The following is a 17,880-nucleotide window of genomic DNA, read 5'->3' as shown; positions in this document are numbered from 1 at the left end:
TCGATTTCTGTGTGGAGAATGATTGTGAAAAGATTACTGATGATGAGACCTGAGACCTACCTCGGAGAATGATGACAATGAGAGGCAAGCATGGCCAAACTAAAAAGGTAAGTCAAGTAAGAGAACTATGTGAACTTTGAAAAGTCTAAATTTAGAAGTTTAAGATGAGCTCAAGTTCTTTCGATTTATTTCTCTTTCCCCATCATTTAATGTACGGTAGAATCGAACAACTCTAATTTAGTAAAATTGGTCTTATTCTTCTTTATTGTCTTACTTTCAATTTACTTTATGCATTGTCTTGTTCAAATTTATTTTGTACGCATTTTAATTGCATACTCAAAAACTTCAAAATTATTAGTAAAAACATAAAAAAAATTCCGGAAAATCGTTGAAATCGGAACTGCCAATACGTAAAATTGGCGATTTCGAACCGAAACCAAAACCTCCACTTTGCTTAACGGGCGATTACGGTTCAACAATCGCCAGAACCGGAATCCTGAACGGTGGGTATCTAGGTATAACCCGATAAAAAAGATAATAATTGCATTGTGACCCTATATATTACGTTACTATTCAACTTGTTGTGTAATTATTATTGATTAAATTCTAATTATGAATTACTGTTGTACTACTACTTTCTAACTAGCTTGATTAAATGAGTGCCTCATATTTTAAAATCCATATGAACACCATTATAATCAAACCGATTTCAGTTCCTTTAATACTAGGAGTAGTATATAAAAATGCAAGCTGAACTCAAATGATCTATTAACTTATAGATCAGTTAGTACTTTTATTCTGAAATAATAAAAAATACACTGAATTAATGAAAGAGTACTAGGTACTATAAGTTTCTGTTTTTTAGTAACTGCTCTAGCTAACAGCTGCAAACGGTGGCGGGAAAAATACAAAATCAGAAAACCCCTCAATTAGTAAAAGTAATACTTCTACTACTTTATTTATTACTCCATATTTTACCATAGAAATTATATTCTAGAAATTAGAAATTAGAAATTAGAAAACTCCCAATAAAAGCAAACTTGTGCTTTTTTGGACAAAAAGTTGAAAAATGCACACACCACGCGCTTAAGTCAAGCGCGTTCCATTAGCACTTTTCCTCTATTCATCAATTCAATTGCATAATTTAAACGCACCCATGCTCATTCACTAAATCACAACCGTTGATATCCTCAAATATCTTTATCAGCGGCTGGAATCCTACCTCAATCCTAGACCCGGCTGCACAGGGAAATCTCTCGGCTTGGTAAAACCGACCCTATGAGGCTTGGAACTGGGGCAAGTTGCTAATTTACTTAAAAAGAGTTATTTATTTTTTATTATTGGCTTTATATCCGAGAGACATGACTGAAAAAAAAAAAAACTACTCCTGGAGAGAGAAAATAAGCAGTGAACAGTGGAGCGCATATACATATACATTCATTATATATATGTATTTTTATGTATATTCAGGGGGAGAAAGTCGTTAGCAAATTTGATGAGAGTTGAAGCTGAGCCAAATTTGCAGTATTTGATCTTCCATTTCATGTATTACCCGGAGTAAGTTGCAAGGAAATTCACACACACACACACACACACACACGCACGCACTTGTACTCAATTATTTTAGCTCAGATCACTCTGTAAACGGCTGAAGTAGCTGTGCTGTGTGTAATTTGAGCTTAGATTGCGTTGCTCCTAATTTCTGTCGAAATGGGTTTGGTGTGAATTGTAGTTATTTATTGTTTTGGGGGGTCTGTTGACATGCTAGAATCTTTAGGGTTTCTTCTGTTTCTGGAATTCGGGTTCCTCAAGGAAAAATGTAGTTGTTGATGCATGTTTAATTCTGTCGCTGTAGTTGCTTCCTTTTGAACGAGAGGGAGAGCTGAATTAAGTTGATTTTTGAATGAGTGTGTGCCTGTGATTTTCTGTTTTCCGTTTCATTTTTCTTTCCCACTTTTCTTTTCATATGACTCAATTAGGTAATTGTAATTAGGGAAAGTAGTGCATATTTCTGATTTTAGTTTCAGTGAAGTATAACAGCATTTAAGGTTGGCTATGGTTGCCTTTGTTATTGGAGAATGTCTTGTTTGGGGGGTTGGATATCAAACAATTGTTCAGTGATTGGAACAACCACGCTTGTGTTTTTCGGTGTCAATGTAACCAATTGAGCAACCTTATTTTAGCTGTAATTGATTTTAATGACTTTTGGGGAATTACTTGTTTTTCCCTCCGCATCCATCAGTTTAAAGCAGTCTGTAAGTTAGCAGTCTCCATTTGTCTCAACGTAATTGTATTTCGGTGCAGTAGGCTCTTCCGAACAAGTTACCAGGTTCCTGTGTCTGGAGAAGCCTAATTTTTGAATGAAAAGATGTTGCAGCGCCAAATCATGTTCAAACAGTTGCAAGAAATGCAGCGAAGACAACAGCTCCAGGAGTTGAGCAACGCTAGAAACCAGAATTATGTAAATCAACTATCATCACTGAAACAGGCATCAGGTGGACAATTTTCTCCGACGGTCAATGGGACACCAATGCAGGATCCGCGAGGGATATTTATGACGGGTAACATGATGCAACACAGTGGACCAAATGAATTAGTACTTGGACAAAGTCCGTCTGGCCTGACTCAGCCTCATTTAGACATATCTTTATATGGGAATCATACTCCAACCCCCGACAAGAATTTGAATCAATATTCTCACCTTCAGGACCCGTCTAATCTTTCAACCAATCAGCTGACCAAGAATAATAGTAGCCCTCTGGGAATGGTCACCATGCAGCCTTCAGCTTTCAGTAACTCTTTCATGAGTCAACATTGTAATTTTCCTGCTGATCAAACTAACATGTTTCATTCTAATCAAGAGAAGAACTTGTTTGGGCAAGTCCACGCCGAAGGTTTACATAGTGCAGTTTTGCCTGGAAACTACTCTGAGCAAGGAATAGCAGCTCAGGAATTTGAAGGGAGGCATGAAGATGCAGACTTTGGCATGTCTGTGGTGGATGATTCCCTAGACCCATTGGAACAGAAGATATTGTATAATACAGATGACGACAGCTGGGGATCATTCAGCAGATGCAGCAAAGGGAGTACAGGAGGCTTTGCGGGTATGATGGAAAACATGTCTGACATAGATGGATTGCCTTCTATACAAAGTGGCAGCTGGAGCGCTCTAATGCAATCTGCCCTTGAAGAAACATCTGGAAATGATCCCGGGGTACAGGAAGAATGGAGTGGATTGAGTTTCCAGAATCCAGAACCATCAAATGACAACCAGCACATGAAGTCCAATGATAGCAAAAGGTTGCAAAATAGTTGGGTTAACAGAAACTTGCCAAATACCGTCTCTCCAAGTTGTAAGCCACAGCAATTGGCCCAGAATTTCAATTTGAACTCCAGCTTTGCTAATTTTCAGCAACCAGGTTACCAGTATCAGAACCAGAAAGAGGAATATCACTCTGAGTCTTCTCATGCCACTACTCAGAACTCTCCTAGAAGTACGAGCCTGCTGGCTGACTATAACTCTCAACAGAAGTGCCCTAGTGGAAGGGCACCGGTGATTCAGACATCTTTGCCATTGCCACATATTTGGCCTGTTAAACATAAGGAGAACCCAAATAATGACACACATGAGCCTAGCCTGTTGTCATGCACTGATAACAACCGGCTGTTCAATGAATTATCTGGTAATAATATGCTACCCTCATCTTTAGATATGCTCTTTTCATACTCAAACTCATAAGCAACTAGAATGTACCGAATTTGATTGGTTGTTATGAAGGAGAGATGTTGATCTAGATACATTATTGAAGTTAAGATGCATAAGATAATCTCACCGGAGAATTGCATTGAAATTTAACTTTTTCCAGGTCAAGAATTCAAAGGTGCTTTTTGGCTTCAAGGAAGTGCATCACATCATGTGCCTGGTGGCATTCAAAAGCCATACGATCAGGTTAGCCCGAAAGTCCTTTTTCTGTGCCCTGTTGTATCTCTTCTCCCTCAGCTGAATGTACTTTTTTTCTCTCTTTGATGTCTTTGTAGTTGAGTGGCAAAGCAAGAAAATGCTTAGATGGTCTTACTAGGTCAATATGTTTTTACTTGCATAGACCTAGATTACCGACCACATTCAATGGCATATTAAGTTCATTAAAAATCTATATCAGCTGTCGTTCTCTTCTTTCCTGAAAGTTCAGTGATTATTATGTTCTTACAGGTGAACCAGATAAATTCTCATGGGTACTCGGTTGATCCAGAGAATATGACTGCTCCAAGGTAGTTACTGCTTAAAGATTTTGTGTGCTATCTGAAATTCTCAAGTATCTGAAATCACCACATTATGTGGAAAAACCGATTACATTCTCAATCTATTTTTTATTCATTTTGTACTCCTGGTTCAGTGACATTTGCATCTTGGCTCTTTTTCTCTGGTGTAAACCTCATATTATCGTTTGGGGAACACTCGCCCTTCTTTCATTGCAGTGAAAGTATGATTGAGCTACTTAACAAGGAGGATACATCCAACGATCAAGCATCAGTGATGCAATTGAACTTGAAAGACTCAAATCCTACAGAATTTGGTTCAAGTAACACTTCTGGTGCAATTTTCGCCAGACCATGCAGGCCTTCAGATCCTCAAACTTCGACACACTCAGTTTTCCCATCCTCATCCATGGTGGGTAAAGTAAATATTTGTCATGTAAATCTTGACCTTATCAGGTCCTCCAAGATGGAGATTCTATTTTTCAGATTGCTCATTGTTAGATGTAACACACTCTTACATTTACCTAAATATACAGCATTATCTCTCTTTGCAGGTCGCCTCTAGTGCAACGTCTCTATCAAGTCATATTGTGAACAATCATGTTGAAAACCAACATCCAACTTCACCTTTTCCTAGTCACATGACTCTCAGAAATGCTGAAGCCCCACTTTCTGGTCAACCCTCTTTGATGTCAGATAGGCTGCAGCATGTGGAATTTCAGATGGGGAAACATACTCAATGGCAGGGTATGTCCTCTCAGCAAGACACAACTTCCCCGAAACCTCTCATATTTTCGTCTAGTTTGTTTGGGTCGCCTAATTCAGCATCTAGCAGTATAAGGACTAGCTCAGAAGCTCCAAATGAACAGCACTATCAGAATTATCCTGAACATGCATACAATGCAAAACAATATTCAGGGAATTTAGCTGGGCTTGATCAGCGATTAGAGAAAGGAAGCTCTATTAATGAAGGGTCAACTGATATAAATAGCTCCACATCCCTCAGCAGTGAACTTCAAAAGCAAGAACTTAGAGAGCATGGCTCGGAAGCAGGTGCTATTGGGTCTGGTTCATTGACTACTGATGATGGTAAGAGCTTCGTTCCTAAACATGATGGTGTAAACTATCAGCATCCAAGTGCCAATCTAGAGGGGCTGCTTTTGAGTGGACATGATTCTAGAAACGAAGGTGTACCAAAAACTGACTCGAATGCAGCATCATGTCTTGGCGCGTATTCATCTGGAGATAATGAGGGATGTAAACTCTCCCAAGGGGTCCAAGGCGATCAGTCTGGCAAAGCTTTGTTGACATCTTACCCTCAGAATTTCCAGCAGAATATTCTTTCCCAAAATGATATGCTGACATGTTCAGGAGGTAGTAACGGAGCTTCTAATGCGGTACATGCATCACAGATCAGTTTGCCAATGGTCCAATCCTGGTTTAAGCAGTATGAGACCTTGAAGAACGGACAGAGGTTTCCAATTTATGATTCAAGAGCTGCAATTCATGCCACACAACTATCCTCGGATACGACTCTGGGAAACTTGCAGGATAACAGTTTAAGTATGCAAGTAAATTTGGCTAATGCCAGTCAAGGAAGTGGCTTACTTTCACCTGCCTCTGCAAACCCTGTCCTGTATAAACATTTAAACCCCCCTTCTATGTTGCCATCAAATGCCAATCACCAAAGTTTAGCTGTTACATTGGAGAAGAAACGGAAACTTATTGCATTGACCATGATACCCTGGCACAAGGAAGTTTATTGTGATGAGTCGAAGCCCCAAGATATCAGGTATGTAGACCTACTAACAGCTATATCAGTGAAGCATCGATTTCTGCTAATTGGAATCTTCTACTTCTTTTCCTTTTTCTACAATCTTTAGAATAAATGGCTGAAGTAGGTTTCTTTCTGTGATAAATATGAACATATAATCACTGAACTTTCCTTCTATATGGCAGCACCGCTGAGTTATCATGGGCACAAGCTGCAAACAGAAGAGAAGAAGAGGTGAGGTCTTTTTGCTTATAATTACTAAAATGTTTGGTATGTTTATGGATCATTATCTAGTAGTAATGCCATTACTCTCCAATATCTTAGGTGATATCTGAGGCTGAAATTATAGAGGAGTTGCACCCAGTGATTCAAGCCAAAAGACGGCTGATTTGCTGTACACAACTTATGCAGCAAGTCTTTCGACCTGCACCATCAGTTATTATTTGTATGGATTCCAGTTCAAATTGTGATTATATAGCATATTATGCTGCTAGATTAGCATTAGGAGATGCATGTAGCTTGACCAGCCAATTGCCTCTCAACTCCATGGATGTGTAAGAGTTGCACTTGTTTTTATGTTTGTCCCTTTCTTTCTTAATGAAAATCACTTCCATTCTCTAATCCCAAAACGGTTGAGTTTGTATTGGCTATTAACTTACTTATTTCTTGTCGATTGTTATATTCAGGTCAGATTCACTTGACAAACCTAAAACTTCAAGGAGAGCAGATGGTTGCAAGTTCTCTAAAGTCGTGGAAGGTATTATTTGTCGAGCAAAGAAGCTTCAAGATGATTTAACGAGGTAGGGGCATAATCTACTCTTCATTACATCTTTATCCTTTGATACTACATAAATGTAGACCATGTGAGCAATATTTTAACTGGCCTGGTGCTGAAAATGACTGATGATGCCAGATAGAATTAGTATGTATGTTGATTTGTAACCTTGTGAGTGCACCTCATGTGATAAACGTGATGTTTATGTGCCTTATAACATTCAGGGATTAGATAAGCTGTGTATGTGAAAAGCTTGTTTAGCCGATTTAATGCATATTTTTAGTTGGTATGCTATTGAATGCAAATTTGATGATGCAGGCTGGAAAAAAGTCTATCGAGTGTAGACATCAAAGTGGAAACCCAGGAACTGGAGAAATTTTCTACCATCAACCGCTTCGCGAAGTTCCACATCAGGGCACATCCGAGTTCAGCAGCCTCCTCTGGCACATCAACTTTGCACAAAATGCTCCCTCAAAGATTCGTAGTAGGGCGTCCAATGCCTGAGATATTACCAGAAGGCATGGACTGTCTTTCCTTGTAATCCGAAACGAAATAGAAACATCCGCTCCTGCCATGTTTCCTCTTCTACACAAGTTGCTCCTTATACGAAGATCTGTGGTTGTGACCAATTAAAATCGACCGGAGGAGACAAAATTCCCTGGAGATGAATACAATTTAGACCAGGTGACCTCTAATCTAAGGTGGATCCTTTCACAATTTTTGAGGAAGTATATAATATGTATTGATGTTGTTATGTCTGCATAAAAAATTTAGGTGGATGATGTAGCGGGCTATTGTACGGATTTAGTAGTGATTTGTATGAATGCACTTTTGTTATACCGTTAAATTTTAGCCCTATCTATATTCCAATTCGCACTTAAAACTCTTCCCATTTTAGTTTAGTTTCAATCAAAATGTACTACTCCATGTATACAGATGGAATTCATGATGTTTATTTTGTTTGAAGTTGTTTCCGACAGAGATTTTGTGGGCCCAGAACCTGAATCCAAATGTTATTGTCAGCATAAAGATATAGTCTTCACATAAAAGAATTCTTCTTTAGTTGGATTTCGCTGTAGTAGATTCTATTTCTCTCTCTCACTAAAGATACTCATAGATTTCGGTGCTGATGAAACAAAGATTTTCTCCACTCTTGTCAGCATCACAGGAGCATCTGATTGGGTCGTATGTGAGAGAAAGAGCTTTTTTGGCATTCTCTTGTAACTACCAAATACGAGCATCATTGTTTATCCTATTGGAATCTGCGGAGTTATGAAAATCAAGAAGACAAATGTTTGGTCAATTTTGTGCATGAAAATAATGTTTTTGTGATTGGTGGGCACAGGTTGTCTTGTAATAATTCTGCAATCCTACGCTTTTGGCGGCTTACAGCAGCCAGTTACGATGTTGTCTCAACTCCACAAACATCAAAATTCACTAAAAAATTATTTTTAATTTGCTTTTGTTTCCCGCCACTTATTAATAATTTCATATTTTCATATACCAAAATCGTAGTAGTAGTATCTTTCCTTTTATCTAATACTATCAGTCAGTCAAATATTATGTACCATGTCATGTTTCTATTTGGAAGATATCCTAATTATCTAGTACTATCAAACATGATTTACCATATCACTTTTTAATTATTGAAATAGTATCTTATTTCAACATGCTTATTTGATCTTAAGTTAGATTTCGTCAAACATGATAGATATACCAAGTCTATTTTTACTTTTTTCTATTACAACTTCAATAGGAGTACTATTTTATTATGTACTTGATTATGTTCCAGCATGCGTTCAATGTAATGTGATATATGTTCTTCAGAAAGTACAAGTGCACGTATTGTTCATTATTTGTATTTAAAATGTCCATTGCATGTCCAATATGTGTGCAAACATATGTATATTACAGAATGAAATGCAATATTGTCCTCCGTGTTGAAAAAACGTGTTAAATATGGAGGCTTTTCACTTGGCCTAAGACTTATGATTTTGTACCTCCGAGTGTCCACAATAAGGCGGAACAGCCGCGCCACAACTATAAAAATTTGTCCAGCCCAATAAACAGTCACGCCACAGTCACGAATCACATTATTTTTTCAATTGTTAGTATATTTTAATTGGATTAGAAGGGATGAAAATAATTAGATCAAAAAACCACAATTAATTTTTAAAAAAATCAAATCAAATCTTCGATGTATTATAAAAATTGAAAAATTAAGAAAATTTTTAGATTGGAGATTGGAATAGAATCAAATTAAAAAAAAAAGAGGAATAGGTGGTCTCTATAGAAAATAATTAAGAAACTAAAAAAAAATTAAAAACTCGCCAGCGCTGCCGCCCCCTCCCCCCGCCCCTATTGTGGTTACTCTAAGGTAACCTCCAAATGCTTCATGAGGTGCCTTAATTCAATGACCTTTCATGTGGTCTCCACTATCCTATAAATAGGTGGATTTGATAGATGAGAAACATACCCAACAAAAGTATTCTCTCTTTGCATTGCTTGGTTATTGCCCTTCAAGTTCGCGGATGCCTACTAGCTAGAGGTGCTTCTATTTGATAGGAGTAAAGTCATTTCATCTTCGGAAACGTGGCGCCAATCCATGAGCTTCTACCGATTCATGTCCATTATACATGTAAGAAACTCTCACATCATACAGAAACATTTAGTACTGTTAGTTAAAGTTTATTTTCCGCGGACGGTGCCCACGTACACAGCTAAAACTTAAATTAATAGCGAATTAATAAATACTTTAATCTTTGTCGGAGTTAATTGAGCTCAATTAAACCTCATTAATATCAGTTAAAATTTAGTCCTCTTACTTATGAAAACTTAATTAACTTAATCTATTAATTATAAATAAATAATTGCGTCTTCATCCGCACCAGAGAGGAAAATGTGTTAGGAAAGTTATGAGATTTATATAATATTTTCTATTTAGAATTGTTGATCAAAAGAATTACTCAAAAGACACATCTAGAGAATGATTAACAAAATATCTTCTACTTTTAAAATGGTTGATCGAAAAAATTACTAAAAAGACACATCTAGAGAATGTTAAATATAGGGATGCATATAAGCTTGATATATAGACTCTTCATTGGATTGGATTGGATATGACAACGCGTATTATAGAATCTAATGTTTTACAATAGAAAACCCAAGTAGTTAGGCCTAAAATTTTAATTCTGACCTTTCAGTATAAAAGAAGCCCATCTCATCAATTGGATCCGGTAAATGTATTGATAACTCGAGCCCAACTTGATTAATCTGGAGTGGCATTTTAAGAGTGTTTTTTTTTTTTTTTTTTTTTTTTTTTTTTTTTTTTTAATTGAGAATTCATATACTCCATATAGGAGTTTTAATACCCAAGATGAATCTTAATTAAAATTTATAATGAACTGTCTTGATTTACTTTATCTATAATATATACAAGTGCCCCAGAGTAGAGTAGTGATATAGGACAATCACTATTTAATTGTATAACTAGAGATGGGTTGGGTAAATATACCGCAATACCGCACTTATCGTACTGAAGTTATACCGGAAAATACTGAATTTGCGGTAAGGTATGATACCTTACCGATAGACTATGGTACGGTAAAGGTATAGAATTTTGTATACCGCGGTATACCGTGGGATACCGCACATTCGGTATACATCGAAAATGAGGTATCATACCGTTATTAATTTATACCGAACTTACGGTACATATCAAAAAATAAGGTATTTACCTTATATGTATTTATATGTTTCAAAGAAATAAGGTATTTCTTTTGGTTTGGAGTTTGTGCATTGTGATTATGCTTGACTATTAATAAAATTATCAAATGCAGGATAGCATCTTCAAGGCTTCCTTGTGAGGGTGTGAGAGGAAGATGAAAGAAATGAAGATGAAAGAAAAGAAGACTATGTTGGTTATGATCAGAAACTGTTTTGGATTTGATGGTTGATGTTTTATTAATTTGAATGTTATGACCAATATTTGTCTCTGAGGGAGTTTTAGGGCTTGTACTTTATTTAAATAGTTGAACCGACAATTTTAATATTTTGGGTATGAAACATGTTTCTTGCGAAATGAACACAGGTATATGGTAGTCGTACCTTATTTAATATATCGTAACAATGTGGTATACCATAAACATGCGGTATATCCCATTTACCGCAAAAATGCGGTATACCGTAGTAACAATATGGTAACGGTATTAGAAATATACCATACCGAATATTCGGTATACCGAAACATGCGGTAAGGTATAGGTATGAGATTTTCGCATACCACATTTTGAGGTAAGGTATGGGGTATGGTATAATCGATGCGGTATACCTTACCTTTCCACCCCTACTAGAGAATATAAATTTAGTTCATTGTAAGAGTGATATAGTTCACTATAAAGATGTTTTAGTTCACAACACGAATTTGAAAATACAGGGTGAACAACAAATCCATAATAATAAACTAAATATTTCACGGAGTAAATACTTCAACGTAGTAGTAAACTAAATTTGTATTCTCTAATTATTTAAGATTGGATATACTTTTGATCTTTCTTTTGGCCAGGAGTGTTTAATATTGCTTTATTGTTCCAAATATATTGATAGTGAATACAATAAAGCAATCATTTGTCAGAAACAAAATCGACCGGACCACCTGAAACACATTTTATTAAAAAAATATATCATGCATAGGAAAAAACAAGGGTTGCAAGAATTAATAATAATTTACGAGGGACTAAATTATTGCAAAACAACAATATAGGAAAGCAACACGCATATGTCACAATAATTAAATACTTGTTTTTTAGGGCCTAGTTTTATACTAGTACATGACAATGATTCAATGCAAAATATTCGAATGAAATCGACCTTAATGGTTGCATCTTAAAATCAATTAGTAATAGGAGAAGTAACCTATTAGACTTATAGGAGCGCACTATAATCCATAAGGCAAATTCTGTCAAAAATCAAAGCAGATCTCAGTCCTTGGATCCTTAGATTGGATGGTTGTGATCATAATATTCAGGCTACATTATTACACTAAAAGCGTTACATTATAGCCGAACTACATTATTAGACTGCACAATCTACATTATTAGACTAAAACACGTTACATTATTAGTCGAGCTACATTATTAGACTGCACAATCTACATTATTATATGACGTGACATTAATCTAACGGTTATATCACAAGATCCAATGACTGAAATTTGCTTTGATATTTGACAGAGTTTCACTTATTGACCTGATCGCACCCCTAGACTGTATATATACAATGGTTTTAGTTTTTTTATATAGCATCAAACTCTGAGGTCTTGTTTTATAAAAACTCACACACACTCACTCTCTCTGTCTAAAATGGGGAAGTCTCATGCTCAGGCTCACATAATGATGGTAGCATTCCCCATGCAAGGGCATGTAATACCTCTGTTAGAGCTGGCGCAGGTTCTAGCCACGCACGGTATCAGAACCACGTTCGTGAACACCGACATGGTCCACGATCGTGTTGTTAACTCCTTAGCAGGGGAGAGTCTGGTCGGGTTCGTGTCGGTGCCCGATGGCCTCGAGCCACACGAGAGATACGTTCCAGGGAAGTTGACAGAGGCGGTCTACACGATCCTACCCGGCAAAGTCCAAGCCTTGATTCGAGAGATCAATGATGGTGAGGACCGCCACATCAAAGTCAGTTGTCTGGTTTATGATCAGTCCATTGGCAGCCTTCACCAAGTTGCTCGAGACACCGGGATTCGGTCAGTAGCCTTCTTGCCAGCCGCCGCGGCCTTGCTTGTGTTGGGGCTTCATATTCCTCAGCTGCTCCGTGATGGGATTATTGATGACCAAGGTCACATTCTCGACCAAACTTCCTATTTTTTTTGGCAATTTGTCCTATATATTGAATTATACTATTACTTAATTGGGACTTTGACTAATAGTGACCTTTTTGTTTCGATTTGACAAATAATACAAATATGGTCCATACTAATTAGTGAATTATTAGTACATGTCACAGCTCACCAGGAAATGATTTGGGATGTACCAAAAAGGAAAACGATTCACTTGGACTGAGACTATTCAATGTTTTAATTGCTACGAGTCAATTCAACCGTTAATAGACCTGAAACCTAATGTGCGTGTAAATTATGTTTATAATGAATTTAAATATAATTTCATAGCAAAACAAATGGAATAAGTTGAAATCAAAAGTTGCAGGAAATCCGCTTGATAGCAGTCCACTTCAATTGGCACCAACAATGCCCATCGTGAATCCGACACACTTCGTCTGGCACACTGTCCGAAACACGACACTCCAGAAACTTATTCTGGACGTGATGAGACAGAACAACCATTCAATCAACTCTGCTGATTGGGTGATATGCAACTCGGCTCGTGATCTCGAGCCGGGTGCATCCACCCTAGCCCCACAAATCACTTTCGTGGGGCCACTTCTGGCAAGCAATAGGCTAGCGGATTCCGCTGGCCAGTTCTACCAACACGACAAAGATTCCCTCGAATGGCTCGATCAACAGCCGCCCTCCTCGGTCATATACGTGTCATTTGGGAGCTATGCAATACTCGGTCCAGCTCAATTCCAAAAATTAGCTCTCGGGCTAGAGCTCACCAACCGGCCTTTCCTGTGGGTTGTGAGGCCCGATGCTATGCCCGAGGTTGGGAAACCGGAGTTTCCCAATGGCTTTTTGGAGAGAACCAAGAGCCAGGGGAGGATTGTGGGTTGGGCGAACCAACAAAAGGTGCTGAGCCACCCTTCGGTTGCTTGTTTTGTGAGTCACTGTGGTTGGAACTCGACTTTGGAGAGTGTGAGTAATGGGGTCCCTATGCTATGTTGGCCTTGTTATGCGGATCAATTCATTAACCAGAGTTACATTTGTGATATTTGGAGAGTTGGGCTACAATTGGGGCGTGATAACGGTGTTATTTTCCCGTTCGATGAGATTAAGGAAAAGATCGATCGAGTGGTCGGTGACGAGGAGTTGAAGGGAAGGGCATTGCAGCTCAAGGAAGTGATGGGGCATGGTGCAAGAGAAGGTGGAACTTCTTACCAAAATCTCAAGAACTTTATAACTTGGCTACATGAATGAATACCAGGTATGATTTATGTCATGTAACCATGGGTTGTATTTTAATTTAAATATGATATAATATGATATGATATGATATGATATGCCCTCTCAATAATACTTTGATAAATAAATATTCAAAATTTTCATATCTTGCTTGCCTATGTCTGTTTCTAGCTAGAGGTAGGCCCATGTATATATTTATTTATCAAAATATATGGGATTTTTTTTTATTTCCTTCAATTTGCTATGGACTATTCAAGTCGGATATAGTGATAAAAGTGGGATGAAATCATGAAATTAGATAAGGTAAATTTAGGAATGAGATAGAGTACTGAATACAGATAAATAAAATGGATTGCAATCAAATATTCTAAGATAAGTAGATGTCAAAACAAAGAACATTCTTATTGATTCGTGTTAGCACCTTTTGATTGAAAAAAAGAAAAGAAAATATATTTTCACTTCTGTCAATTGACAATTGTGTGAATACATAATCTTTTAGATATAATACTATGTTAAGCAAATAACTGAATGATAACATGTGATCATAGGCAACTTAAGAAGGCAGAAGAATTACATGGTTGGATTGTAAGATCTATGTATACAAACAAAGAAGGATGATGTTTTTCTTATTGTTGGAATTGGAATCTATGCCCGGTCAATGAACTTTGACCAATTATAATTTCAACGAGATATTTAATTTTGTGAAATTAAATGATATAGCGTCGATCTATGTTCGGAGTAGATGACCGTGGTATATTCATTTTCTCAAATCCGATTCCCGGTGAGTGAGAAATAAAGGATTAAAGTTGTGCAAAATTGTAAACTTAATAAGCTATGAGAGAAGCTTAGGGAATAATTAAGAGAGTTAATTATCCCATATTGGAAGTTAAAACCTTATTAAACTAGTATTTAATAAGAAGGATTATTACATGGAATAATTATAGTGGACTAAGATTGGCTGTAGAGCCCACACGCGCGTTGCCGCCGCGAGCCCGAGCCCGTGCCCTTGGACTTGGACTTGGACTTTTACCTTTTAGACCACCACCGTTTCCACGTCAGCGAGCCAAGCGGGATGCCACCTCGTTAGTATGACGCGGTAAGCCAACGTGGCTAACGCGTGATAGTCCACGTCATGAACGAATCTAGAAGCTTCTAGATTCAGACTCTCAGCTCTGTAACGTTTTGTAACGCTTCGTAACCGACGACCGTTACGGTCTAGCATTGATGACAGCCATTATGGCCGTTGACCCCCTGCAGTGGACCGAGCCTATAAATAGGCTAGCCATTCTAGCATTCTACATACCAGAAACTAGAATTCACATAGCATTTGCATCATACGCTCTCTTCTCCCTCTGCATTGTTCTTCTGTCGAAGCTCTACCCTCTCCTCCATCCAGTTCGCCGGAGCTCTGTTGATTGCGGTGCTGCTTCATCAGAGACGCTAGCCGTTTTATCTTTGGGGACGAAACGTCAATCCGAAGAGCACTACCGGGGCGTATCTCGTCTTGCGGAAAGAGGCCTCCTCGACTCGGCTAAATTCCTTTTCAGTTTATTTGTTTCGAATCTTCCTTTGTAATTTCGATTCAGTTAGTTCTTTGTATTCCTTCTTTTGGGTTGTATTACGCCCGGCTTATATCTTGTAAATCCAGAAATCAACACTTATTACTCTCTATTGATATATCAAAACTACAAAAGAAACGAGCTATAAAAACTGAAACAAGATGATCTCATAACACAAGATAGTTACTCTCTCTTGCCTCATTTCAGTTGAATTGGCACAACCATATACTACTGATATTATCATGAATATTGACTAATTAAGTGAGTCATTTAGAATATTTTGGTAATTTTGGTAACAAGTATATATTGTGCATACAATATTAAAATTTATTGGTTTACCAAAATGGATATGTCTAAGGGTTTCTTTAAATCGAAGCAATTTTAAACACTTGATCAAAATTCCACTATACTTGTGAAAAATATACTTGATGTGGTTATATGAATCCATATGCGTGTCACGGTGAGACAAAATAGGTCAACCAGAAAGATACATTTATATGTCTACTTTAATGAAATTCCAAAATTTAAATAGTAATCAGAAAACAAATTCCAGCTTGTCCGGGAGCCTGCTGGCAGCACACTCAGAAAACCCAAGTTATTGTCTTCAAATATGGGGGCACAGCTTTGAGCCTTTCATGTGATTAATTCGTAATAAATTATAAACAATTGATATACAATACTAATGCAAATGAGAGATACTGCACTCTATCAAGAAATCAAATTATACTGCTTATTTGTTTACTTCGACCTTTAGACTTAAAGACATATATACCTCGAGTAGTTTATCCACTTTTTTATCGATCTAATTTAATTTCTAGTTCATACCAATTAAAGTTGGTAATTGGCATCCAGTTAATCTAATTTACATATGCGATTTTTTGTTGATGTTTAAAAAGTAGTGAAGATTAGTATTTTCCAAAATGACCGTTCGATAATCATAAGTTTGAGAGGCTTGAAGTATGATAATTGCTCTTAATAAAAGTGAAAGCGTAATGGATAAAATTAATAGCAGTAGTTAGTTTATACGTATAAACTTGTAAATAGGAAAATGCTAGTAAGTGAATTGATAAATTAACAGGATAGATCAAAGAAGATATAGTGCTACTTCTTTACTCGAACATAGCTTGAAAAGATGAAAAAGCATGTTGGCAGCTCATTTCAAAAGAAGAAGAAGAAGCCTAATATTTGATTTAAACAAACAAAAGTTTTAAGGTTAAACAAATATGGAGAGACCTACCTACTAGCTACCATATAGTACAAAGTTTATGGGGGAAGTGGGCAAAATCAAACTGGATTTCAAGAATCACACAAATCTTGTTTCACTAATATTCTACAGTACATATCTCTGCCATGAAAACTAGGAGTAATTACTTCATTATACAAGGCCAAAAAAATCAAAATTCTCGACAAAATAAAGAAAAAAGAAATCGCCGGATTCTTTTTGTGTTGAAATAAACAGCAACTTTACTAGTAGTATACTATACAGCATTTGGGTTTGAATGCGACTGAGATCCGGAAAAATCAATCAATTTCTGCAAAACAAAAACCTGAGTTTTGAGAAGCACAATGTAGTTGGCTGTTTCTTCATAAAGTTGGTCGGGCTTTATCTCATCGGTATCGGAGGGTATGAGGCTCTTTAAGGCCTCCAGCTTGTCGGAAATGGAGGAGGCACTGCGGTGGCAGCTCTCTTGAGGTTTGCGCAATCTCCGGCTTGATTTGGCAGAATATTGCCTCCGCGTGGGCTTTGAGGCCATTATGTCGGTGGGAGGCGGAGAAAGGGGTTGTTCGGTTGGCAAGGTGATGAGAAATTGAGTTCAAGGGATATAAGTAGGGGCATGCCACTGCCCTCTGTTGGGGAAAGACCATTTTGCAAACATGAGTAGCGTTACTTAATTTGTTTATGAAAATACTTGGGAGTGGAAACATGTTATGGAGGGCATTGTAGACATTTGAAGTGCATGGAGGGAGCACATGGAGAGCACATGGATTTAGGGAGAGGAGTAGCATAGCATGTGACAAAGTTAAAACACTGAAACTGTACACCACATTCCCTGCCCTGCATGCTTCCTCGATCCTTCTTCTTCTATTCTCAACACATTTAATCAAGGAAATTTAAATTACAACTAAAAAAAAAGCAGGATAAGTATTCACTTATTTAAAATAATCTGGACAGAATCCACATATCCACTATTGTCATTTGATGTGCAACTCAATCATGTCACATGTTTCCATGACTAATGCACGTGAATGGATTTCAATAGTCAAAATTTGATTTCCTAGTATTTAAATCTCATTTGAACCCATCTCCCAACAACAATTACTAATAATCTTTAACTATTTACGTATTTGTTAATCGCATTTGAATCCATTTCCCAACAAATTAAATATACTGAATGGCCGATTTCTTCCACATTTGGCGATCGTCGATTGG

General features: G+C 37.3%; 2 protein-coding genes across 3 annotated transcripts; both read left to right on the top strand.

Annotated features, from left to right (window-relative positions):
• Positions 1-1,379: 1,379 nt before the first annotated feature.
• LOC125194258 (uncharacterized) lies at positions 1,380-7,653 on the top strand. 2 transcript variants are annotated; one of them, XM_048092384.2, is made up of 10 exons: positions 1,380-1,557; positions 2,308-3,683; positions 3,867-3,949; positions 4,211-4,269; positions 4,477-4,669; positions 4,812-6,049; positions 6,217-6,265; positions 6,356-6,585; positions 6,718-6,831; positions 7,125-7,653. In XM_048092384.2, the coding sequence occupies exons 2-10, from the start codon at positions 2,369-2,371 to the stop codon at positions 7,345-7,347; spliced, it is 3,504 nt and encodes a 1,167-aa protein (XP_047948341.1). In that variant the 5' UTR covers positions 1,380-1,557; positions 2,308-2,368; the 3' UTR covers positions 7,348-7,653. The 2 variants fall into 2 exon arrangements, with proteins under 2 accessions (XP_047948341.1, XP_047948340.1); XM_048092383.2 differs by having other exon boundaries at positions 2,305-3,683.
• Positions 7,654-12,143: 4,490 nt separating this feature from the next.
• Positions 12,144-14,035, top strand: LOC125197054 (UDP-glycosyltransferase 83A1-like). The gene is made up of 2 exons (XM_048095753.2): positions 12,144-12,650; positions 13,019-14,035. The coding sequence occupies exons 1-2, from the start codon at positions 12,167-12,169 to the stop codon at positions 13,903-13,905; spliced, it is 1,371 nt and encodes a 456-aa protein (XP_047951710.1). The 5' UTR covers positions 12,144-12,166; the 3' UTR covers positions 13,906-14,035.
• The last annotated feature ends 3,845 nt before the right edge of the window (positions 14,036-17,880 follow it).

This window comes from Salvia hispanica, chromosome 4 (genome assembly GCF_029641045.1).
Source record: "Salvia hispanica isolate PSC_SH4W2 chromosome 4, Shi_PSC_v1, whole genome shotgun sequence".
NCBI classification, from domain to species: domain Eukaryota; kingdom Viridiplantae; phylum Streptophyta; class Magnoliopsida; order Lamiales; family Lamiaceae; genus Salvia; species Salvia hispanica.
This window is presented reverse-complemented; position numbering and strand designations above follow the sequence as displayed.